The sequence below is a fragment of the Sphaeramia orbicularis genome, chromosome 15 (genome assembly GCF_902148855.1).
Source record: "Sphaeramia orbicularis chromosome 15, fSphaOr1.1, whole genome shotgun sequence".
Taxonomy (NCBI): Eukaryota; Metazoa; Chordata; class Actinopteri; order Kurtiformes; family Apogonidae; genus Sphaeramia; species Sphaeramia orbicularis.
The window spans coordinates 29,373,010-29,399,277 of NC_043971.1; the positions used below are offsets into that span (position 1 = coordinate 29,373,010).

General features: G+C 39.0%; 1 protein-coding gene across 4 annotated transcripts in view; it reads right to left on the reverse strand.

Moving 5' to 3' along the window:
- Positions 1-25,698, reverse strand: part of map3k21 (mitogen-activated protein kinase kinase kinase 21) — a 29,793-nt gene extending 4,095 nt beyond the window's left edge. The window contains exons 1-10 of one of the 4 annotated variants that reach the window (XM_030156350.1): positions 23,978-25,698; positions 10,408-10,588; positions 10,077-10,225; positions 7,990-8,165; positions 6,251-6,491; positions 4,333-4,455; positions 2,453-2,548; positions 1,642-1,795; positions 1,413-1,507; positions 78-905 (exon numbers count right to left, since the gene is read on the reverse strand). In XM_030156350.1, coding sequence (XP_030012210.1) covers positions 78-905; positions 1,413-1,507; positions 1,642-1,795; positions 2,453-2,548; positions 4,333-4,455; positions 6,251-6,491; positions 7,990-8,165; positions 10,077-10,225; positions 10,408-10,588; positions 23,978-24,770 — 2,836 coding nt within the window. In that variant the 5' untranslated portion in view covers positions 24,771-25,698. The remainder of the gene's footprint in view (positions 1-77; positions 906-1,412; positions 1,508-1,641; positions 1,796-2,452; positions 2,549-4,332; positions 4,456-6,250; positions 6,492-7,989; positions 8,166-10,076; positions 10,226-10,407; positions 10,589-23,977) is intronic. The other 3 variants (XM_030156351.1, XM_030156352.1, XM_030156353.1) reach the window with 3 other exon arrangements.
- Between the last annotated feature and the right edge of the window lie 570 nt (positions 25,699-26,268).

The window sequence follows — 26,268 nt, forward strand, 5'->3', positions numbered from 1 at the left end:
ATCGAAATGTAAAATGGCGTCTCTGTGTACATCTTTTGCTGTATCATCCAGCCCTCATGTCCCCTGGTGTAACTCACTGCTGTGGTTGTTGGTGTATTTCTTCCTGCGTAGACGTGTTCCTGTGTTGTGGTTGCTCTGCTCTGGGGCCTGGCTTTGGGTTTGTCCTGGGGTCTGGAGCTGGGTTTTTGTTGCCGTCCTGTTGCTCTGGGTTTCTGCAGATGTTGCTGCTCCTGGCTTTGACGGCTCTGTGTGGTGATTGGCCGCTGTTACCTCAATCTTCCCGGGGCTAGTCTCTGACACCTCGGCCTCGGACTGTAAAAGACATTTGGTGGAGTTGCATTCCATAATGGCCGACATGGAAATAAGATTGACGGGCTGGGAGGACGTGTGGTTTGATGACGCCTCGTCTTTACGGGAGCGATTGCTCGGTGGTGACGTGCTGCGGCGGAACCTGGTCGCGCGCTGAAACAGGCCCTCCTTCTTCTTCTTCTCTTTCTCCTCCCGCTGAGGTTCGCCGTCTTCACCTGGAGCCGAGTTCTTGAGAGCTTCTCGCAGGTCGTAGCCCAGGACGACAGACGCCAGCAGCGAACCGCAGCCGTACAGCACGCAGTCGGTCTTACGGCGTACAGACGCTCGCTTTAGGCTGTTAGTGGGGGTGAGCTGTGGGGTGGTGGAGGTGGACGAGGTGGATGTGGTGGTGTAGGGGTCCTCTGGGGTCTCCGCGGGGCCACCCTGACCTGCTGCCCCGACCGCAGCGTCTCCCTGCCCAGCGGGGCTCTGAGGCTGCTGCTCGTCCCTCCACAGAGGTAGATCAATATACACCTGGTTGGGGAACTTGAGCTGCTTTGGTTTGGTGCTGCTGTCAGGGTGTTCCTGGGAAAAGGTCTCGTCTTTACCGGCCCCTGCTGGACGCACAGTCGAAGAAGCCACACATTATAAATCAGTACATAATTAACTACTCACTAGGCAGGTCTTCTACCTGCCTGAAGCATCCGTAACATCAATACAACTAGAAAAGAACCTGATTTAAATGCTAAAGCTTTCAACACAAAACAACAAACTACAGCTTAAAGACAAACCTGTGAAAATGACAAACATCAGGAAATCACTGCTTTTCTAGTCCTTGTTGTCATTTTAGTCTTTAAACTTGTATTTCTGTTATTAGTTATGTCTGTTGTATTTTACTCTATTAGACTGTTCTGTTTCTCATAAGCTGATTTAGAGCTAAGATATGTAAATTAACACTAAAATTGTGCCTATACATTGCATTGTTGCATTTTATTTTTCTGTAACAATGCTCAAGTCTACTGTTATATAAATAAAAAATAAAAATAAAAAAAATGTTTACCGCTGTGTGTTAACACTTATTTCTAGTCATACTATCTGTGTTTAGTATGTTTTTCTTTCCTCACCTTGTTCAGCAAAAAGGGCAGCGAGAGGGACAGACTTCTGAGACTTGACCAGGCTGGTGGACCAAGGGTTACTGCCGTCTGAGAGAGGACGCACTCTGGGACACAAACACAGATGGAGATGACATTGACATCAAAGCAGTACTATCAGTAAAGTATAGTATATACTAGTATAGTATAATATATGTTTTTATTCATAGTGAAATGTGTGCATGTTGTGTGTGGTCAGTACCTCTCCGCAGCATTGGGCCTTTCTTTGCTCTGTACAGAACTGGGGCCCCAGGTTCTTCCTTTCTTTTTGATTCCCTTTTTCACGTCATCAAACTCCTCTGGCCTGAAGAGGGAGCTGCGTCCCCATGTTCGGTTGCTCTCGTCTTGAGTAACTGCTAAAAAAGGTGGCCACAAGTGTTACACTAGACACACAGTTGAAGTAAAGGTAAAAATTATAACCTGCATCTATTAGAAAAGTATTAGTAGGATTAATGCAGCTTCTTTATCTGAATGTGACTGGCTGATAGTTTCTTTGTCGAGTCCCTCTCTATCTACAGGAGAAATGCTTTTAAGACAAATCAGCGCTTGTTCTTTTCATGAAAAGCAGAAACCAAAACCTCTCATTTGTGTTAGTCTGTGAAATTATTATTAAGGAGGTGAGGAGCATAAGAATCCAACAAACACACAAAGACACAGACTAAGGCCAAATTGTCCCGATAACAACAAATTACAGTCACTTATCAGATGTACTCTTACTCATTAATATATTCCTGTGCTTTGACATGATTATTAAATAAACAAAGTTACATTTTGGCCTGAGTCTGTGGCAGAAATCTCACATCATGGACCCTTTTTGCATATTTGATTCTTCAGTTAATAACAGATGCTGTAAAACACCCGAGTCCTGAGTATTTATTCCCACACACAATCCCCAGTGATGGGAAGCTGTTAGGAATCAAACCATTTCAATAACCAACATTAGCCAAACATCACACGAAGAGCTCGGTGCTGTTAGCCACACCCGTGCTGCATCTAGGCAGCGAATAGCTTGCCTTTCCTCCTGAGCCCAGTGTAGGCTGTGAGCTCGCTGGTCAGATCAACGTCCTGTTGGTAAACATACAAACTGTCCCTCTGCAAATGGGACGTCACTGAGGAGGGGAAACACGCACGTTACCTCCATCAAAAAGATCAAAAAGGGAATAAATCAAATATTATACCAATATTTAATAAAATTTGTACTAACATGAGTCCACCTAATGACATCCGTGCTACTCTTGTTAATCAGCAATTTCCTGTGGAAGGCTGTTTGTGTGTATGTGTGTCTAAAAGGACATTTTGTTTAATCTACTTACATTTCCCTGATTTTAACTTAACTTGTGTAGTAAAGCACTGTGAATCCCTTTGTATGAGATAGTGCTGTACACATACATTTAAGACAAACAATAATCAATGTCAGTATCTGAGCATACAAATCCACAAACTTGTACTTAACAAAACATCTTTTGAGACAGGATTAAAAGATAATTAATCCAGGGGGGAATTATTAATTCAAGCATATACGTCACACTTCAGTTGCATTAAATATGGGTGCTTCTATAAAACTGGGTTTATTTTGATACCTTACACTTCGCCAGCTTTTTAGACCCAATAATAAAAGAGAAATTTACAAATATTTCTCCACAGGATGTACCTAATGATGACCTCAGATGAATGCAAAAAAATTACACTCTTGCTCTAAGCCATCCCAAAGTTAATGAATTTTTAATAAAACATTGGGGCCAAAAATAGGACCAAAATTGGGACAGGAAAAGCTGCCTAGGTGTCAGTGCATTTGATCTGGAAAATATGGCTTGAAATGGTCCAATATAGAACTATAAATAACACACTGTGTTAAATTTGATGATCCTAGTGGTTTTTCTAATCCAGACATGCAGGTTTTTCATGAATCAGTAGTTTCATTCCAGGTTTTGTGTGTAACCCATTGTGTCCACTTGTGTTACATGTGGAACCTGCCCATTTGAACATTTATAAATCGCGAGTGATATTTCAACAGTGGTCATTTTTTTGAAACTCTCTGCCTTGCCTAATTAGTTAGATTCCCAAAATGTACCTGTGAGAGAACAAAAAGATATTAGAAAAAATAGAAGCATGCAATTTTTATGTCTTTTTTACTGTTACATGCAGATTTTTGCATAAAAATAATATAAAAATGTTTTATCTGAAAAATAGTTTCTCTTTTATCTCATTGAGTATTTATTTTTAAAATAGACCCAAAGTGCTTCTAAATTTGTTTCATAACATTAGGCTACATCTGGTTTGAATTTTTAGCCCCCATGTCCTGTTTTTAAGGACCAGTTTCATAGAAGCACCCATATATATGGTTAATGCCACACATTACAGGAGAAATGCAAAACTCTTCCAGATATTCTGATATTTGATAGCAAAATTACTATGTTGGTGTTGGTTTTCTACTTCAAACTTATATTTCATATCATATTTTGAAACTTCTATCTCAGGTGCGTTGTTTAATTTCTTTTAAAGTGGGTGGCACCGCTATAAAGGGTATGGAAATCATTTCAGTGGGAACTGGTCTTGATAAGTACTTGTGCCCCCTGTCTGAATGTCACATGCGAAAACTTCCATAAATGTACAAGAGGAATTTGTTCCAGTTATTGCAAGGGCGTTGGTGCGTGACTAAAGCCATTATCAAACTGTTCAAACAACTGGCCCACAGCTTGTGGGTCCGGAGCTTCGGTTCACATAGTTCCTGTCAATGTGAATGTTACCGTCCCCATAAACCTTAGAGTCAACTGCACAATAAAAACCTTCAAAATAATCAGCTTTGTACATATACAGATCTGATTGGTGTAATTTATAGTCTCGACTCAGTAGAAATCCAGAACGCGTTACTCTGGTTTGTGTCCAGACTTACGTTGAAAGGCTCGTAGGCGAGGAATGAGAGTGGGACTGCTGGGAGGAGAGGAGCTGGTGCTGTGTAAACTCCGCCTCTTGTCCATGGAAGGTGATGCTTGCACTGTGATTTTATGCTGGAAATCTACAAAATACAACAGATTTAAATAAACAGGTGTTATTCGGTTATTAAAATCTCAGCTACAACAGATATGTGATAGGTCACATTCACATAATTCTGATTTATTGTTCAGATTTAACTTTTTTGTTTGACTGTCTGCATTATTTTTTATGTCACCAACATCAGATTCCAGAGTGAACTGGGTATGGCACACACACAAAAGCAGTGGTGTTTTAAGTGTTAAAGCCAAGTTCTTCAATCAAAATGCAAAGATACACAGTGAAAAAACTCCAAATGTTGCTTTTAAGTTAAAATATTGAAGTATTATCAATATTCCCTGTACAAGAAAAAGGTCCCAGTCTGTGTTTTATTATGATATACGATGTTTCCTTTTACTGCTTTACGTTTAAGGTTGGGCTTGTATGATGAAGTTTAAAGCTTGTGTGTGTCTCCCTCCAGTGCAGAACTGTAATGAACCTCAATCTAAAAGTAAGAGTTGGATGGATTCTGAACTGACTGTTCAGACTAAGGCAACACTGAAGAAGACTGCCTCTATATTCAGTTTTAGAACCACATATAGAAGTGGTCCAGATAAGTCATGGTCTGAAGCACGGCTAGGTGACATGGAAAAAATAATATCACAATATTTTTTTCATATCAGACGATATCGACAATGTATCACAATATAAATCAAACCACTATTTTTGTCAAGCTTAAATTTTCCATTACTCATAAGTTAGATGTAAAGAAATCAGAAGGTTATTTTGGATTTAAAAATGTTTATTTTCTGTCAGAGGTTGAACACGACAGATGTGCTGAAGAACATTATACAGCTGCTTCAGATAAATAAAACAGGTACATATATTTAAAACTAAACTAAAAGTTTGAAGGGCAGGTGAAAGCTTTCAAGTTTTAAAAGAGAACACAAACAAAACAGACCATTACATTTGTTGGTCAACTCCAAATAAATAAAGTCTTCATTCCAAAAAGGTTCATGTGGAAAGGAGTGTGTTTGTGTTCTTCACATTGGCTACATGTATTCATTCGGTACACCTCCGTATTGTATTGAAGGCCCTGAACTGAAACGGTTCGGTACAAACTAGTGCACCGTTACACCCCTACTTCTCAATAACCCCATTGCCCAAGTTCTCGGTCATATTTTCTCCTGGAGGAACAGTCATTATCTCCCGCTGCAGCCCAAACATTAGTGTGTGTGTGTGCTGCAGCTGCTCTTACACCTGTGCTGTGTGTGTCTACCTAACTTGCCGTGGCCCTAGTGTGATTGGTTCGGTGTGGTGCTACTTAATTATGATTGGCTGTTCTTATGTCTGTCAAAAAAGGATGAATGAATTCTATCAAAATTGTATCGAGCAAGTCTCATATTTCTATTGAGGAAAAGTTATTTCACAGTATATATTGTTATATTGCCCAGCCCTGGTCTGAAGGCATAAGACTGTGTGATCTAAACTGTTCACCATGAAAAAAAAGATCTGCGTCAAATATGAGTGAAAAGATCATTTTTCGCTGCAGTGTGAATGTAGCCATAGTGCTACACACTGGCACAGACACAGGAACAGAGTATTTAATAATATATGATAATATACGACACTGTATCCCAAACACAAAAGGTTTAAGCATGATAAAAATTCTGTACATTTTATAATAATCTAAATATTAACCTCCTATGAAAATACACAGAAATGGTATTTTACACAAAAACAACCATTTTCTTTACCTAGAGCAGTAAATTCTCTCATTTATTTGCTGATACTAGATGACCAGTCAATTCTGAACATGCTTTTTAGATGCGTTCGTTTACCTGAGGGCAGGCTGATGCGGTTTCCATCCTTCAATTTGAGTCGGGAACGCTTGAATTTGCCTTTCCTCTTCTTCACGTTGGGTTTGTCTTTGTTGAGCTGGAAAATAAGGATGTTAAGCTCTCTCTCCAGGACGTTGATCTCTCTTTCCGCTAGCTGCTGCTCCCGGCGCTTCAGCAGCTCCTCCTGAGACTTCTGCTGGAGGGCGGCCCGTGTCAGCTCCTCTTCCCTGGAACGGAGCTCCTGGAAGAAGCACATTTTACAATATAAGACTGTGTCATGAGTATTCGGTTAGGCTGCAGGACTGTGATGGACAGCTGACTGGTCCACAGAGATAACTGCTACAGAGTTGCCTAGATACACTGGTTTAGTCAAGCTATAACACTTTGTCCATGAAAAGGAAACAGGCCTTTAATTAAACTATTAGAAGTAGAAGTAGTTAAAACACTGCCTTTCTCTCCTACATGTTTTTCTCAGTTACCTTTAGATTGAATTGTCAAATAAATACAAGGCGTGAGTACGAGTTTGAAAGAATCAGTACTCAGTTTTTAAGTGCTTATGCAGATTTGGGTGTGTGATGATTATTGAATTTTAAAATCCCACTATTTGTCCTCCTCTCTGTGTCTTTTAACACCTAAAAGTATCAGGATGTATGGCTCTAAGATATTTGAGAATGAAAACTGAGTGTTAGTCGCTTAATGAACCACACCTTCTCTTACAAATTATGTCCAACAGATTACTGCCTCCAGCTTCAGGCGGTGTAACATGGCTAACTCTGCTCTCATGGCTTAGTCTGTCTTCTATTCCTCTATTTTCCCTTGAACAACTCCCAGCTGAGTCATAATAATCTGCACTGGATGACTTCCATAAAGCAGCTTTACAGTCAAACCTCTTCAGCCACCCACCTAGACAGAGATTAATGGTGGATGTTTACAGGAAATCTGTTGATGGAGTGCCTAAATCCACATGTAACCTGCTACAACTGTATGGGAAAGTGTTATTTAATGCTTTTTGCCTCTTATCTCATAAGCATCATTAATAATTTTATTAATTTGAGGTTACATAAGCTTCATAAAACTAAATATTTAGCAAAATGGAAGCACGAGAATTAAAATTATGTTAATTGTAGATTCTGTATATTTTATTGAAAGTATTGAGATGCTTTGTTTCTATTTGTTCTTCTGCATTTTTGGTATTTGAATGAGTTTAATGAAGATAAACAAAAAATGTTCAGAAGCTTAATATGACGAATTTGCAAAAAAATGAAACAACAGTAAAGTTTTCTGTGTCATTCAGTCCTCCACTTTGTGATCCACTTTCCTGCAGTTTCTAAAAAACACTAATGAACCCCCCCCCCTTAAGCCAGTGACTGGAGACTTATACAGGAAGCAGATTAAGGTCTTAACAAGGGGAAGTACGCTGAAGCGCCTCAGCACTAATGGCTTGCTTTGTAAAACTTGCGATTAGTTTGCCCACTTGAAGTAACCAATTAAACCTTAAAGTCTGTTAAAGCTGTCCCAAGTGAGATGACACGGATCAATTCAACATCTCAATGTAAGGTAAAAAGAGAGGTAAATGGTTCAAGTGGAAGGTTAGGAGGGTGTTGATATGTATATGTGATATGCATTTGGTACTTAAAACAAGTTCCCACACAGGTCTAACACACCATGACACAGAAGAATCAGCTTAAATCCGTGTGCCACTCCCCGTTCAAATACATATTAATGTGGTTAATTCTTACCTTCTCTTTGGTCCTAAGCTCATCAAACATCTCCTGGATCTCCACACGCCAGTCGTCCTGCATGCTGTGAAAGGAGTCCTGGGGCATGGTGGCCATTACTGCCTCCTCGATAGCAGACAGCTGCTCCAGGATGCAGGAAAAGGAGGGACGCACATGGGGGTCCTGGTCCCAGCATTCTGGACAAACACATTGCAAAGTTTAAACAGAGTGGATTAAGCTGGTTTCACCTTCTGATGAGATGAGATTAAGGAAAGCGCTGTAGGAAACCGTTGATGCCTGCCCAAAGCAAACCAATTATACTAACCATTAATTATTGCACTGCTGTTGAGACATAATTACTGTGTGTATGACAAGGTCTAAATCCAAATATGAGCAAACTGTAGACGCACTTTAACTGATGCTAAAAACGGCTCCATGACTAACATTCACCATCAAAATATGTCACAAATATTGTTTGAGCATTGAACATTAGATTGTATCCACATTAAACCCACCTCTTAAAACATACTTAGGTCTCTTCAATCTGACTTTCTGCAGGTTTCAACTAGTTAATCTACTGAATCTATTTTAACTAATTACTGGGGATAGAGTGAAATAATGGCCCAGTAAGTTTACTGACGGCAGTACCTGATCTACAGTACTGTACCAGGCTAACGTGAAGTTTGTTGGTTTAAGTTCTAATGACCACACCTATGCATTTCTCAGTCTCTGTATTAAGATATGATCTGGATATATGGAGAGTATGTACAGCAGGAAAAACAAAGGTTTCAAAGGAGAAAAAACAGCTTCTATAATCCAAACTGGTTGTATTTATTGTGACCTCCCTTTGCACTTAGGGTCTGATCAAGTGGTCACACGTGGACACATTTCATGTTCAACAGTCTGTCATGTAAGCAGAGTAACTTATGCATGTATTATACATATTTGAGTAAGTATTTATAAGCACTTTAACATTATGTATAACAAAATTTGGGGAGATAAAATTTTTGGGTGAAAAATGTCAAATTACTGCTCTGTAACACTTCAAATGAACATCAATTTTTAAGCTTTACACAAACATTCAAAACGTGGTTCTCGAAAGAAACTGATGTCAAGTAGGACACAACCTTTAGATATTATGCTCAACTACGCTGAAAATAAAATTTGGAGTAAAATATTGAAAAGTCTCTGTTTTATCAACATGAGAATGTGGTAACACGTGGACAGGCTGCCATAGTAACATGTGGATGACTCTACCATTGTATGCATCACTCAAAATGTTGACTTCTTTTTTACAACAAGCCAGATATAATAACATTGCTTTATTTTATGTATTTAATACTAACACAGTGTTATTTACAACTTGTGGTGGTCCATACTAATATAGGTAAATTATAAATGAAGAGTAATTTCTCTGTAACAGTTTACAGATAGTCTTATTAAATGTGACCGGTGTATGAATTCACAACCTTCATCATTCAGAATTTTAATTCCTCACAGTAATAGACAGTCTATTGGATGTCTTTTTGTTAATTAAATGCAGCCTAGTAGAAGGTTCAGAACTCCTCCTGTACTGTGTAAGTGATATTTTAAAAAGGATAACAGTTCCTTAAAATAGAGATCTTTAGCTAAAAAATGAGCCCACTTGATAAATGATGGGTGCAAATTTACTTTTTCATGTTGATGTTCACGTTCACTTAATTGAACCCCTAAGCATGTCTTTAACCCTTTTGTTCAGACAATATGAGATTTACTATATTAATTTTCTGATGTTTTATACCAGGTTTCATTGAACGCATGTCAGATGTTTCTAACCATTTGTGCTGCTTCTTGTCATGGGGTCAGAGATCACACTAAATAGTGACTTTAACATTTATTAGTTCAGTTTTTGTGTCTCTTTTAAAGCTGTGCACATATTCCCTGCCTTTTCTTGTTGTATCGGATGAAAAGAGAATGAGAAATAAATATGTATGCTCATCTCTACCCTGTAAAAACAACAAAGCTAACAGTGGCCCAAGACTTCTGTACAGTACTGTATATCTGTGGTTTTATACTGAAGATTTTTCCATAGCCTTGTGCTTCGTTCCTGGATGTCCTCATTAGCTTACCTTCCATGAGCTTGGCGAAGGGTTCAGGGCAGGTGGAGGGTATTGGTAAGGTCAGCTTATTGACCGCAACGCCGTAAGCAACAGCGAGGCCGTCGATCCCACGGTAAGGCACCTCCCCTGTCAACAGCTCCCACAGCAAGACGCCATAGCTACAAGAACATGCATAAATATGACGACAAACATTACATCAGTAGGACAGGAAGTAAAGTAAGTCTAAAAGAGTCTAAAAGAGGCAGAGTTATCGAAAAGACTTAAGGAAATGTGAATAATGACAAGTGACTCAGTGTAATACGTTATCCGTGGGCTTTGTGTGGTGTGCTGCATATCATACCTCCAGACGTCACTGCCTTTGGAGAAGAGGGATGACTTAATGACCTCGGGGGCCATCCAGGAGTACGTGCCTGCGGCAGACATTTTTGTGGTTTTGTGCCACTCCCTTGCCAAGCCAAAATCTGTGATCTTCAAGGTCTTCCTCCCAATGTCATCATTCTCAATTTTTTCAAGTAATAAAACTGATGAAAAAAAAAAAAAAAAGAAAGCGGGAGAGAGAGCGAGACATTAAGTGGATTATTGAGAGAGGTACAGAAAAATGACAGCAGACAGAGACAGAAAAGATTTGTTATGAGTCATGAGCAAGCAGGATATGATATGAATAATAAATAAATGGCAAAAGTGGAAAAACAGGATTGAAGAGTCAAAGATAAAAGCATATACAAAGAACAGGGGAACAGTGACTATCGTGCAGGCGAGGAGCTGATAGTCGATATTCAACAAGGCCAACAGCGGTATGCAGGCCATTTATTACTGTAGTAACAGGAGGTTGACAGCGCCACAAAGCACCTGTCCTCAGGTCCTAAAACTGTTTAACACATTAAAGACAGCAGGAACCCTCCAAACCAGCCGGTAACACTACACCGGGCCTGCCACTGTGAAGCCACAGCCCACTGACGTGTGAAGTCAAGAGCCTCCGATGATGTGGAGAAAAATAGACGATTTACTTAAAACATACATCTTTCACATACTAGTGTCATGTGAGAAATGATGTAACTGCTCACAGACGTCCACACTCGTACATAAAATAAAGACTAGTAGATAACAAAAAAATATATTGATATACAAGTGTCAGTTCTGTTCTATAGGTCGAGACTGGACTGATGTTGACTTTATACAGGGAGTCAAATATTAGTAAATATTAGTAAAGTGTGACACAGGTTTGAACAAATAGCTCTGAACAGCATATAATGGTTTAATATGAAAATGGGAGATTTGCACTTCCTATGTCAAACCTGTTATAATCTATGTGACTGTTTTTTTCACTCATTATTAAATAACAGGTTATTTTCCCCCAAAAAAAATTAATCCCAAAAACTGGACTGCTAGCAAATACTTAAGTATTGTATCACAATTAAAATTGACTTTAAATGAATTGAAATGGACTAAATGTAGTTAAACACAATACAATTCAAAGGGAAAAAAAACATAATGAAAATGAAAAAATCTGGCTTGTGCTGAATGAATTTAGTAAGACAAAAAACTAAAGCCACAACTACAAAGTCAAGGTAATAGAATATCAAAGAAGTGCTCTAAACCAAAGTCAAATCAGCAATGACTGCAAATAATAAAACCAAGACCTGTAGACCTACTGTTTGATCCACAATCTGTATTTATAGATATAATCATTTAAAGTGTTAGAAAACTGTGACACCCATGACCAGGTGATAGTGACACTTTCCTTGTTTCCTTTCAAAACTGAGAAATGTACTCACCACACTATTAAAAATAATTTATTATCTTTGATAGTAACGAACCTTTTATGTGGAAGTGGAGAGTAAACAGACAACACAGACTCTTTGATCCTTTGATCCTCTTGGTGTTATTTTCAACATTTGTTTTTAACCCCTGCCAAGATCTACTCGCATTACATCCTGTCCCATTTCATTATCGACATGCAGTGCTGCCTCAAACTGTGTTAAATTTACAAACTGTCAGCTCCGGCTCAGACAATAACATGTGAGCTTAAAGGTAGTTTACCAGAGGCACTTAGATAAAGCATTGGACAATACAGCGAAAACAATGAGCGCTGATAAACCACCTGAGCCCATTGTTGGAACATTACGCTGCGTGTTCATATTCCCAAGGGAAAAAGGACACAATGGTAAAGATACATAGTAGAAAGTGTTTAAAAAAACACATTAGGGTATGTGAAAAGTCCACTGGAAAGTTTCATGTTTGTTAGTTTGCTTGCTATCAGTTAACAACTTTCAAGACAAGCTCATGTGTGTATGAGTTGAATGAAGTGGCTGTACTCAGCCTTCTGTATTATCACTCACTGACCTTGGACTTACTCCTCCACAAGAATACACAACTGTAACGTGCCAAGACACACATACAATCCCTGCTACAGTTCTCCAGTGTTGACAAAAAAGGACCAACTGTACTTGTGTACTTTCTTAAACCAAATGTCTATGGTTTCCCTATCATATTCAAGGTCCCAGTTCAACAATTTTTTGTTTTAATGTGATCAAATGCAGATCACAGATGTTGTATTTGGGAGTGGTGAAAAGAGGACAGCTGGGGCATGTTCCAGATGGCAAGTTTATCAAATTATTTTAATGAGTATGATTCATCTTCAGTTGATTTGGTTCAATGAAATTACATTCAGCTAGTTTCCAGCATACGTTACCAGAGTAAGTACACCTGATCTGTGCTGAAACCCACCAGGTGAAGTGTTGTAGAACTGATTATGTGGTATGAAAACCTAAGACACACTAAAACTAGTAAAGGTAAATCCTCCCTTATGCATCAAACATTGACAATAAAGAGAGCACAAGTGCATACTTGTCACCAAGATGCATGATGAAGCGAAAAACATCAAACTTAATGTTAACACTTTAAAATGTATGCATATTTACTATTAGCCGATTGCCTATAAGCATAGTCATTAGTAGCACAGTGGGTCTTCATTAGTTAACACTATAATAAACCATAATCTATGTAGGCCCATAGTAACCTTTGGACAATATGGCCAAAGGTAGGAAGGTCAACAATGAACAAAGCTTATCAAGACTGAAATTCATTTACATCAACTTACTATCAGAAAGCAGTAATAAGGATGTTATCGATGGAAAAAAAAACAACTTTTAATTAATGGCTAATAGTTGCATGATATGGCTATGCAGAATAAGGCATGAATAAATCTTCTTTGACTAATACATAATAATAATGACACTAAAAAGCCGTTGGTTTCACTTTCTGTTAATCCAACATTAATATAATGTGTTACTAAATTAATCTACCATGAGTCAATCTTGTTTTTCCTCTATGACAAATCATTAAATCAGGTCATTATTCAAGATCTACTCATGAGTACTTTCTGTTTCTGTCCTGTGCTGCAACTAGAAAAATTCAGTCTTTTATTTAACCACAAAAAGAGGTAATCACCAGTCTTTCACTGTCTCCATTTTAAGGAAATGCATGAAAGGGCAACTTGTGCTTCTGATTTTACTGTAAAAATTACAAATAACTTCTTTTGGGGCATTTTTGTTGGACTCTCTAAAGATACACTGTAGAGTGTAGGTTGAGATATTTCAATAGTTTTATGCAGTAATAATGTATTAACCCTAGTGCGACTCCTACGGGTCTTCACTAATAAGAGGGCTATTGGTGCCATTACTAGCCTAAGGCACTAAGGGGATCCTCTACCCAGGCTGCAACAATAGGAATTCCATTACAAACAGGTTTCACTAGACCAATGATATACTCCTACTTCCTGTTGTCAAGTTCTCTCTCAGTGATTCCATAGATTCCTCCCAGCAGGCTCTCTAGGTTTATAATGACTTATGGTGGGTTAGTTACACAACCTAAAAGAACAGTGGTTTTGGGATAAACCCGTCTGTGTTGATTGGCCTATAGAATATCATGCCAAATACTTTCTTTGTAGCTCCATGATACTTCAGTGTCAGCCCTCTAGAAATTTCTGATAAAAGACCTACAGTATCTCCTGTCTACATGACTCCATGCTGACGTGATGCTACAAAAACACCTTTAAACGCAGCCATTTTGTTGGGCTGCTGGGTTCCATTGGCGATCAAGCTAATGCCATGAAAACACACACACTCACACACTCAGTGTTCCATTCAGACTCCCTACCATTATGAAACTCAGGAGCAACACCTGAGCCATTCTGGTTACTTCAAATCACTATTATGTAAAATCATTGTGAGCTTTTCACAAAATATAAGGCTTGCAGCTGACTTTTTTTGTCCATCTGCTCTAGCTATTACATTTTTTTGCATACCGATATGAAATATGGTACAGAATTATGTTAAAGTAGGTAAAATTGTCTTGCACAGCGATATCCAAACTCTTCCAGAAATTTAAGGAAAACCCAGAAAACCAGACGACACTTATTTCCTCTGAAATCCTAGAAAAACATGTTAACATCAGTCCAATTAACATTTTCAGAAGTCTAAGCAAAATGTGAATATGGATCTTTTTAAATGCATTACCTCCTCCAAAGCATAAATGTGACAAAAATATGTTGAATAAGAAATCATTCAGTTCATTGGCCATAAAAACATGCTACCAGAATTGGATTTGGGTTTCAATCCTTGTTTGTTTTGAAATTTCAGGGATGTGTAGATGTGATTTCAGTGTCTAAATGAATTAAATATAACATACATTTGATTAAATATCATTTAATGTTTGCGATGTGTCACTTCTAATATAATAACTGCCTTCCTTTTTCCTTTTTAAGAAAATCAGTGAAATGTCCAAAACTGTCCTCTTTCCTGATGGTGTAGAATCCTTTTAAAAATTCCACAATTGGATATGGATCCAGATCCAGACTATGTTCTAGCGGGACCAAGATATGTGCTATAGACAGACATACACACAAACAGACACACACACACACACACACACACACACACACACACACACACACACACACACACACACACACACACACACACATATATATATATATATATATATATATATAAAGGGTGGGGAAGCAAAATTTACAATATTTTGAGGCAGGGATTGAAAGACAGTGTATGACCAATTAGTTTATTGAAAGTCATGAGAATTCATTTGCCACAAGAAAATTTACATAATAGAAAATGTTTTTATTCTATGTGTCCTCCTTCTTTCTCAATAACTGCCTTCACACACTTCCTGAAACTTGCGCAAGTGTTCCTTAAATATTCGGGTGACAACTTCTCCCATTCTTCTTTAATAGTATCTTCCAGACTTTCTCATAATAGTTTTGCTCATAGTCATTCTCTTCTTTCCATTATAAACAGTCTTTATGGACACTCCAACCATTTTTGAAATCTCCTTTGGTGTGACGAGTGCATTCAGCAAATCACACGCTCTTTGACGTTTGCTTTCCTGACTACTCATATGGGCAAAAGTTTCTGAAAAGGTATGGATAACAGTGTTAGGTATGATTATGACATCAATATATGTTTGGTTTCAAAACAATTGATGTAGTGCCTGCTGAGAAAAAACTAAATGTTCATTGTAAATTTTGCTTCCCCACCCTGTATATAGATCGAGAGAGAGAGAGAGAGAGAGAGAGAGAGAGAGAGAGAGAGAGAGAGAGAGAGAGAGAGAGAGAGAGAGAGAGAGAGAGAGAGAGAGAGAGAGAGAGAGAGAGAGAGAGAGAGAGAGAGAGAGAGAGAGAGAGAGAGAGAGAGAGAGAGAGAGAGAGAGAGAGAGAGAGAGAGAGAGAGAGAGAGAGAGAGAGAGAGAGAGAGAGAGAGAGAGAGAGAGAGAGACCTGATTCCAATTCCTGTGTGAAAACAAATTTACTGGCAAAAATATATGTGTTAAATGTTTGTAACTGACTCCCACTTTAATCAGTTTTAGGTATAAAATTGTCATCAGTAATCTGTCAATGACAAGACTGTTTCCTCACAGAGAAAATATGTCTCAAGCAACCTCAATATACAGTTGCGGAAAAAATTATTAGACCACCAAAAGTCATCAAAAACAATGGTTATGCAATCAAGTACTAACTCCTGTGTGTATCATGTGACTAAAACAGATAGAGAAGAAAACATGGAATCCCTAAAAGCACTGTTTTTGGCAGTGCAATGCCATAGATACTGATGTAAGGACTGAAGTGATTTTGGTTATTATCAAGAAAACATGGACAATGGCTAAATATCAGCTCTGAAATCACACTTATGAGCCATTTTTGTTGTTATCATTATATTTGTCCAAACAAATGCACCTTTAGTTGTGCCAGGCATTAAAATGAACAAGAAATTGAAGAAAACAAGGATGGTCTCATAATTTTTTCCACGACTGTAGAAGCAATTATCAAAACAAACTGGACAAGACTAAGACCATCATTAACATCCATTCTGAGAAGTCCAATCACACACAGCATTAATGTAAGGTCTGAACACACAGGATGGTCTGAGGATGCATTCTGAAGTGGTCTGAAGGCATGTGCCAGCTAAGGTCTGTGTAAATGAAACTCCAATACACCAATGAACACCAATAACACTAATAATGTCACATTAATGTGATGTCTCAAAAAAACACACTTGTTGGATATCTAAAAACACATGTTCATGTTGGTCTGGACAGGGGCTATGAGGGGGGAACTCATTCTGGTGTCTTCATCTGCAGCCAAGCTTTGTACAAATCCTCTTTGAAGTCCATGTCCTATGACCTCTAATTTCTAAGGTCTTCCAGGAAAGATTGGGCAAACTCTACATCAAGATATTGTAGCATGTCCTGTGACATTACCCTACATATTGTTTCAGTGATTTTAACAGTAACCTTGTACATTTGCCATACAAGTTAAACATAATGTAGCAGGGGAAGGTATTCGTAAGAATGAAATGTCCCCATGTGCTGACCAGACTACTGTATGTTCCTGAAGAACAAAATCACCAGTAAAAACACCAGCTAATTTAAAATGAAAATACACATATAAAAAATGTATATGTACAAAATGTACAGTCACGGAAAAAATTATTAGACCACCCTTGTTTTCTTCAATTTCTTCTTAATTCTAATGCCTGGTACAACTAAAGGTGCATTTGTTTGGACAAATATAATGATAGCAACAAAAATAGCTCATAAGAGTTTAATTTAAGAGCTGATATTTATCCATTTTCCATGGTTTTCTTGATAATAACCAAAATCACTTAAGTTCTAATACATCAAAAGCTATGACATTGTACTGCCCAAAACAATGCTTTTGGCATTCCACATTTTCTTTTCTGTTTTAGTCACATGATACACACAGGAGTAAGCTCTTGATTGCACAACCATTGTTTTTAATGACTTTTGATGGTCTAATCATTTTTTCCGTGACTGTATATTTAACATGTCAGCTTATTATTTAAAATGAAACTACATATTAAAAAGACTTCACATGTATTTTATATATATATATATATATATATATATATATGTATACATATATATATACACATATACATACACACACACACACACACACACAATGTCAGCTTATTTTCAACAGGTCAGGCTTGAAGCTAAGAAGCAACCTGAAAACAAGGTCCTGTACTAATAGGACAGATGTATTCTGAATATAATCATACAGTAGTGAGAAGTAAGGATTTATGGACCCTTTACAATTGAGCCAATACAAGAAAACAGGCTGTGACTGGTTCTCCTGAAATACTTAGTTCCCACAGACAAATGGCTGTCTCTGTTTGGGTAAGATTTATTTTACATGAGGAGGAGGGGAAACAGACGCCTAATTATTAGTTTTACATCTCATTATTTTAATCCTGCCTGAAAAGGCCAGGTTGGTATCATTTACAAACTACACACTCCCACACTAGCTAAGACTCAGTGTGTTTATATGTATCATTAAACACAAATATAAACAGCCTGTATCAATGTTGCATGTGTAACTAAGGTGTAATTTCTTTGGCTCTTGATGATCTCTTTAGTAATCTACGGAGATGATCTTCTATAATACTAGTGTATGTTACTTGACCAGTTCACCTTAGTTTTATTATATTTCCCTACTGACAGAGCTGCACATGACTGCATTTTAAAATTGGTCAAATACATTAGGCTCATAAAAACACTGCTCCTTACTGAAACTTAACTTAAAAAGGACATTAGAACTCAGTGTATCTTAGAAGTATGGAACTATTGTTTTAGGTGCAACTACTGCTTTTCCTTCATCTATATTTTCTCATTCTTCTTAAAAAAGTAGACAACAGTACAATGCAACTGGAGATGGTTGTGCCTCCAAGGCAGACCCCACCCTCAGTCCAACCCCCTATTTCATTCCCCTTTCCAACAGTGGATCTTCAGGCAGAGCCATCTTTCATAGTGGAACAGTGGGAAGATCAGAAGCAGAGCTGCTACCTTCAAAGCAGGTCCCACGCTTCTTCTCATTGCTTTCTCCCCTCCAGGTCAAATTTTTAAAAAAGCTTTTTTTGGACAGTCATGACTTCCTTCTTATCTCATTAAACCTTCAAAAATACCCAAATTATCCTCACTACAACAGCAGCAAATCTGAACAGATGAAAATTAAGACGAAAAAGAAGAAAATACCAATAAACCCCACATCTTTGAACACACACTTTTGTCTGTATTTTAAAATGAATTTTTTGTTTATCATGAACACTGTGTGGCCAATCCTCTGAAATTGTTGTATATCTGAAGTACAGCATTCATTTTCAGTGTTAAAGACAATAAATTATAAACAAAGGAAAAAAAGATGATCTTAACAGAAACACAATTGTGTGATCTTGTGTGTCTTGTCCCGCTAGCATATTCTGGTATAACTGTTTTTTGGGTGTAACTAATATTTATTGTATAACACAAGTGCTTTAAAAATCTGATTACAGATTCCTGACTTGACATGGCACTATTTTCCTAACTGTGCCAACAGACTAAGCATGAGAGCAAGTGTGCTTCCTGTAGTAAGCAGAAACAAGGCTGCTAAACATTCCCCGACTGGTCTGTCTCTCCCCGCTGAAATGAGAGTGCCCCCAGGCATTCTGGGTGATGGGAAAAGGATCAGGGCTAATGGCTGGCTAAATCCATCTAACATGGTCACGTCTCTCTGGACCACTTGTTCTTTGTCTGTTCTCTTCCTCTCCTGGTTTGTGTGTGTTTAAGCTTGAATTAACCCATAACTAGGCCAATTAAAACATAACAGATGTTAAAGGTGTACAGCAAGTACCTTTTTGGTGTATTAGCATCTATCAAAGTGCTATCTAGCTAAGGAAGGGATTGGCTGATTCGGAAGGCAGCTCTTCTCAGCTGTGGGCCCTTTTCCTTTTCACCCTGTTCTACAACAATAGGTGCAGTCAGGGAGAGGTCATAAAAAACACAGTGAAAGCATCTCCACTCCTCCTCTCTCCCCTCTGCCCATTCTCTCGTCAGAGAAAAGACAGGCAGTAACTGTCTGTGTGTCACCAGGGGTAATTGTGGGGAAGCCAGAGCAAAGTTGCCCTGCAACACATAGTCAAGCTTTGGAAACATGTCCTCCTAGTTTCTAACTATTTCAGAGGCACAACAATACAACAGAACATTATTTCTACTTTTTGTTAGCAATATCACATTAAATGGTTTTCTCTCATGTGCAAACCTTATTTAAACAACACGCCTGGAAGGGGTTCAGTGTTCTATTGTTTCTTGTAAGACACAGCCCACTATTTAAAAGAAAAACAAACTACTGTTAAAAAACTGAATCCACAGTTCGGATATTTTCATGAAGGTGCAACAGATTAAAAGTGACCCAATTAGATAAAAGGTAATAACATATCGAGTGGCCTGGTGTTGTATTAGGACTTGTGTTACATGTGTATCTGAAGAAAAAATGTTCCAACAGCATCCATTATTTCATCTATTTCTTATTCATACATTTGAAAAACTTCAACAGCAACAAAATCTATGGCTCTGAGGTATTTCCATCAATAAGGGAAAGTACAATTTTTTAGGACTATATCCACATAAATATGCACATTTGTGGATAGTCATCTGAACAAGACTGTTGACGATACATTTGTGCACTTAAGTATAATTTTGTGCAAGTATAATTTCCAGCGTGTGATGGTTACCAGCCTAAACTCTTCTTTGACCTAATTTCTGTCAAATATTCATTTTATCTAAATCTGCTTTATTGAAAAAAAAACGAACAAACCAAACAAAAAAAATACAAATACATATTTCAAGTTAAAAGGGAAGGTTTTTAAAATGTAAGTTGTGTCAGATGTCAGCTGATCTGTAGCAGTGATGTATGTGTGTGTGTGTGTGTGCGTGTATAAATATGAGGAGATGAGAAGGGAGGGAAAAACAGATCCAACAATTGCTTCAGATTGATGCGAGATTGCACAGGCTCCAAACAAACTCCATCAATTTCAATAGCGCTCAAGAACACATTCCTGACATACTAACTGCTGCACCAAGATGTGAAACTGAAGTTTATGTGGGTTATGCATGTTGGCCTTGGGCCAGGTTTCACTGTGATTTTTTTTGTTCTTATCTATTACTCTACGAATAATGCCACTCCCAACCTGAAGGAGGGATTTAGAATCAGTGTTGCAAGATAGGAAACAGCTTATTTGCATGTACAATTTAATGTCACATTTTCACTTCAAAGTAAAAAAATGACATATGGTTGCTTTTTAGTAAAAAAAATGTAAATCTGTCTATTGTCTAGTAAAATTAAAACAAAACTACACATTGTGGAAATTGATAAGTCACAATATGCAACACTGCATTTCTTGAACATATTTTAAATACTTTTGAGACGACCAAAAAATTATTTGAGCACACATAAAGCTAAACTGCAGCCACACATACACAGGAAAAACTTTAAAGAAATATTCGAGGTTTCTTCAACATGCAGTGACTAATATTAAAAAATGGATTTGTCCTTGTAGTTTGTATTAGCCTTGAAGCAGGCATACAACAAAATCAGGAGCAAGAAGAGAGATAAAGGGGCAAGAGAGGGTAGGTAAGTAAGGAGAAAAATAACTAAGCAAGAAGGAAAACCCCCTCAGTTTCTGCCAATAAAAGAGTACCGCTGCTCTCTGGGAGATTAAATATGAACGGAACAAAACAAAACGAGGGCTTTGAGACCCTCCGAGTTCTAGCCATTCTTCTGGCCACAGTAGCCTAGCAACCGCTGCTTGACCAGTCCATTGTGCAAACGTATGTTAAGCTTTTATCCCTCATTAGCAACATTCCTCCCTGCAGGCTGGGATTTTACAGATTAGGTTGAAAAACACAAAAGAGATTGGACAAATCTCACTGACTTCCAACATATTACTTTACAGGCTAATCATTGATCAAATAGCTGTATGTTTGTCTGTGCAGAGCATGTGTACACTGCAAGTTGATAAATGACAAGCTGAAAAGTTGAGTGGAGGCAAAGATTAGATGTTTTTCTGCCTGTGTACCTGCATGTCCCCATTTACCCTGAGATAAATGCTGATGCAAGCCATGATACCAATGAAAATATACTTGAAATTTATACCTGGTATAACTCTAACCCTGGAACACTGACAGACACTTTGCCCAGTAATGGTACAATACTGACAGACTGCAGATTAAAACCAGTAGAGGAAACGTATCTATTCTTTATACCCCCTGTGAAGATAATTCTCACTCCTTTTATTCTTGTACACTGGTCAATGCACCCACAGCCAACACAAACAGACAGGACTACACTAGCAGATGTGACTACTTCTCTATGCTGCCTTACTCTAAGTTTTACAGAGTAAACAACCCAACACACTGCAGGGTGCCGTTTTTGTGTTTGTGTGTAGCAGAAAATCTTTTGTGAACTCACTGCCCTGGTTAAAGGCAAACAGACACAAATTTTTTCATTCTCTATATTTAGATAAGACTGAATATTGACAACAGATGCTCAGACTTCTGACCCATGGACTATCAGTTCCAGCAACTGGTGACCACACTACTGAAAAGTGGTAAAATATAATGTGTTTGCCGTGTTGAGGTTTGCTTCGACTCAATTTCTAGAAGACAGGATGAATGAATAAATGAAAAATATATTTATTCTACTGATTTTTAATTTACAGTTGTTATATACTTTAAATTGTAGTTGAATTTTCAGCTCAAATGCATCTGAACAATGAAAAGCACCCCATTGACACAAAAATGTCTTTGGTTTCAAAGTGTGGCTCTTCACTTAAAGCCTATGCTGTCTCTAGGTCGCAGTGAAGTGGCAGGACAAACACAATGACCTGTTTAGTAGCACTGTGCCTGCTTGGGGGAGTTCGTTTGTGTATGTTCACCAAACATCCGATTAGCTGCAACAGTCGCAACAGCAGTTAAATCCTTTCCCTCCATCTGCACTTTAATTAACACGCATGTTAATCATTAAGACCATCTACTGCATAGTACAACAAATGAAAAGCACCATTTAAAACTTCTGAGAAAGTTATGTCCATCCGCAATGAGTGGTTGTACATTTCTAAATGCTGGACGATTTTTATTTAAACTGATCAAATCTTTTTTTCCGGCAGATGTTTTTATAACTCAAAATTAATAGATTTTTTTTAAAAACTCAACATAATATTATATTTGGGTATAATCTATATTTTCCGCATATAAATATATGGAATATGCATTAGTTAAGTTGGTTAAATTCTGTGATGAGACTAGCAAATTAATTTAATCTATTTTATCTCCCCTGACTTTAACATAACATTCATACAACTATAGATGAACAAACTTAAACCAGAGCTGCTCTCCACATAGCCTCAGGTTGATAAGAGTCTCTGGTCACAAAGACATAGTGTTTGGAGTCATATTACACATACATACACACCTGGGTTGAAGTGGCTAGTCTGTGACTCAGAGTCAGTTTCTTGCAGTCCAGTCCATTCATTATTTAGTCTGGGAACTAAGGGCTGAAATCTGCTGACATGTTGTCAGTAAACACTCAATGAAGAAAACCATAGTACAGGTGGTATCCAGCTAAAACTGGATCAACCATACGACCCTAACAATTACCAAGAAATTCAAAACATGTGACATTCAATGATCAAAAGTCTGTCATTTTATTTCTCATTATGAGAAACACTGATACCTGCATCTAAGGTAAAACAACGCAGACACTCCCTCCCAAATACACCTAAGGATATGTATTTCTTCCTCCAACAATATATCTATATTTTGTTCTGTTCAAATTTCTTCTACTCTATGGCCTCTACTATCAGCTCTAAACATATGGTTGGTGAAAGACATTGTCTGATAGCACCAGCTGAGTCTGTCTGGTCAAGTGTATGGTAAATCACTGACTTTATTTGTACAACATTTCAGTCCAGGGTGGAGAGGGGGCTGGGAAGGTGTGCCTGTGTGTGTGTTAATAAAGTGAGGGAATGAGGAAAGGGGGGTAGCCCAGCTGAGCAAACTGACTCTATTTCACATCCTCTTGAGTGTATTCCCCCACTACTTCATACACTCAATCTTTTAAAACCTTCTAAAACTTAAGTCCTTCGTACACAAGACTCATAGTTTCTTTCTGGTGAAAGGGCAATGCCAAATCACTGCTGCTGTACATCATCACATTGTAGTTTTTCAGAGACCACTATAAAAACAATTGTTTCGCTATCATTTTACGGACTTGGTAAAGATCTCCTGATGTCCTGTGCCATTTATACAGCATTAATAGTTTAGTGCTAGGTGTTTCTAAATGAAAGACATCGTTTATTTTGGGGTGACTGAAACGAAAATAAAATTTGGAAAGTAAACCAAACCTCACAGTGTAAAAATAAATAAATAATCACATACAGATGTGCTGCAATAGCAACAGGTGGTTCATGTGGTCTCCTTACAACTGTGCTAGGGTTTGGGTTGTTTATCATAATTTGTGGTTTCTATGCACACAATAACACACTTCAGTTTATGCTTACTGTTACTAGACTTCAGGTCCCGGTGGATAATTGGCACCACGGCCTCCTCGTGCAGATAGTGCATCCCTCGTGCAATCTGCACGGCCCAGTTGACCAGGATGTGTGGAGGGATGCGCCTTCCGGTCAGCACCCGGTTGAGGGTCCCGCCTCGGGCGTATTCCATGACCAAACACAGGTTGGGCTCCTCCAAACACACTCCCTCCAATTTAATAATGTTTGGATGCTGCAACATAGAGAAAAGTTTCGCTTCTTGTTTAACACTGCCAGCGGTGGCTGTTATGTCCTCGTCCGGGTCTTGTCGTGCAGCCTTCACAGCCACCTCTTGATCTTTCCATGTGCCCCGGTAAACCTTGCCAAATCCACCCACGCCTATGATCTCCTCTAGTACCAGTTCACTGAAGGGGATCTGGACTGGTGAGCCCGGGACTCGTTCTCGTACCCCAACTGACCCACTCGTAGCAGGGAGACGGTAGATTGCGGGCTGGTACGTCACATAATTTGAAGGGAAAATCCCGACCCGATGGTTGATTTTACCCGTCCACCAGCCCTCGTCCCCGGAGATTGCAGCGTCCTTGGAGAGAACCTCCACCACGTCCCCACGCCGGAGGCTGAGCTCGTCCTCACCGCTGGCCTCATAGTCATACGCGGCTGTCCACAGGGACCGAGTGGGGCACAGAGGGGCAGAGTGAGCCCACGCCCGGACTGTGGGAGAATCTGTCCAGGCATGCTCCCCGGTCCCACCGCCGCCCGGCCGCCCTTCACCGTTTGGGAAAGCGGCCTGCGAGACATCCATTTCTCGGTGGCCGTAGCGGCACCATAGGGTGCGGAGCTTTTAAAACAAAATTCAAACTTTAAAATGAGAAAAGATCACTTTTATAAACTATCATCTTGTCACATCTATGACACTAACAGATGGGAGCAAAGGGGAATCCCCTGCGTAGCCCACGGCAATCTCAAACAGTGTCCAAAGTCCTGTGTGGGAAAGAGCGTCTGCAGCCCAGTATCCACGTCGCCACTCCGGTACAAGTGTCTGAGGGTCAGTAACTAGTTAGCTAGCGAAGTTGCTGGCTAAAGTTAGCCCAGACAGTTTTTCGCTAATGTCACCACTGTTCGGACAGTCTGTTAACCCATAAATCGCTGGAAATACGACCGTCACGTATTCAATCTCAAATATGTTCGACTATGAATGAAATACAATTCCACAACATAGTGTTTCTCTTCGAGGCTAATGTGAACAGGCTAAAGCTAGCTCTGTGCCGATGGAGCTAGTTACAAAGTTTTCGCAGGTGCCGCAAGAGGTGCACCTGCACCGTCCACTCCGATTAAATGAGACTCAGAGAGGCAGGTTTCGCTCCGAAAGTTATCGCTAACACTCATCTGGTCACCGCTTACCAAAAAGTTAACTTTATATGCTCCTTCACAAAAGTTTTTCAGATATGTAAACTGCATTCCAGACTTTTGGCTAGCGGGTTAGCTTAGCATAGGTCAGTCCGTTGCCTATTAGAGCAGTTGGAAAAGTTGCTCATCAGCTTTAAGATCGATTATTCCGACGTTTTTCTTTTCTTCGTGGATCTGTACAACAACCAAAGAAGATTTAGCATGAAACATACTGATCTCCACTCAAACAATGCAACTGGAAAAAGCTGAAAAATTCCGTCGGTTTTAATCAAAACAACCCCCCCATCGTAGTTGTCGCCAGACGGAGTCGGACCCAGCAGTGGCAGTGCCCAGGATCTGAGGACGCTGCTGCTGCGCTCGCTGCTGGCTGTGGTATCCCCTGATTGGCCGATTGCGTGACATGTGACAGCCGCAGCAGTTGGGGGGAGGGGGAGGAGCCACTGGAGGAATGTGAGAGGAGAGCGCGCCTTCAGGGAAATTATGGGAATAGTGGACCATATAATCACACACACACACACACACACACACACACACACACACACACACACACACTGAGCAGCAGATCAGGAAACGCAAATATTGTGGTCAAAACCGAAGACATTTTATTTGGCAAATTCAATAAATATAAATACAACGTCCATACGATGTATTTATTGAATTAGGGATGATTGTGAGGCTGTTATCCGCGTTTCCTACCCAGACGAAGTTGATTGTAACTTATTGCGTAATTTCTCTAGCCTATGAGGTGATATTTTCTAATTAGGGCAGGATAAAATGGTTGATTTTTATTCATTAAATATCCTTTTAATTATCAGATCTATTTGCGCTGCACATTGTGATATATCCGTGAGTACGCACAAGTAAATGCACTGTACACTACTACTAGATGTCAC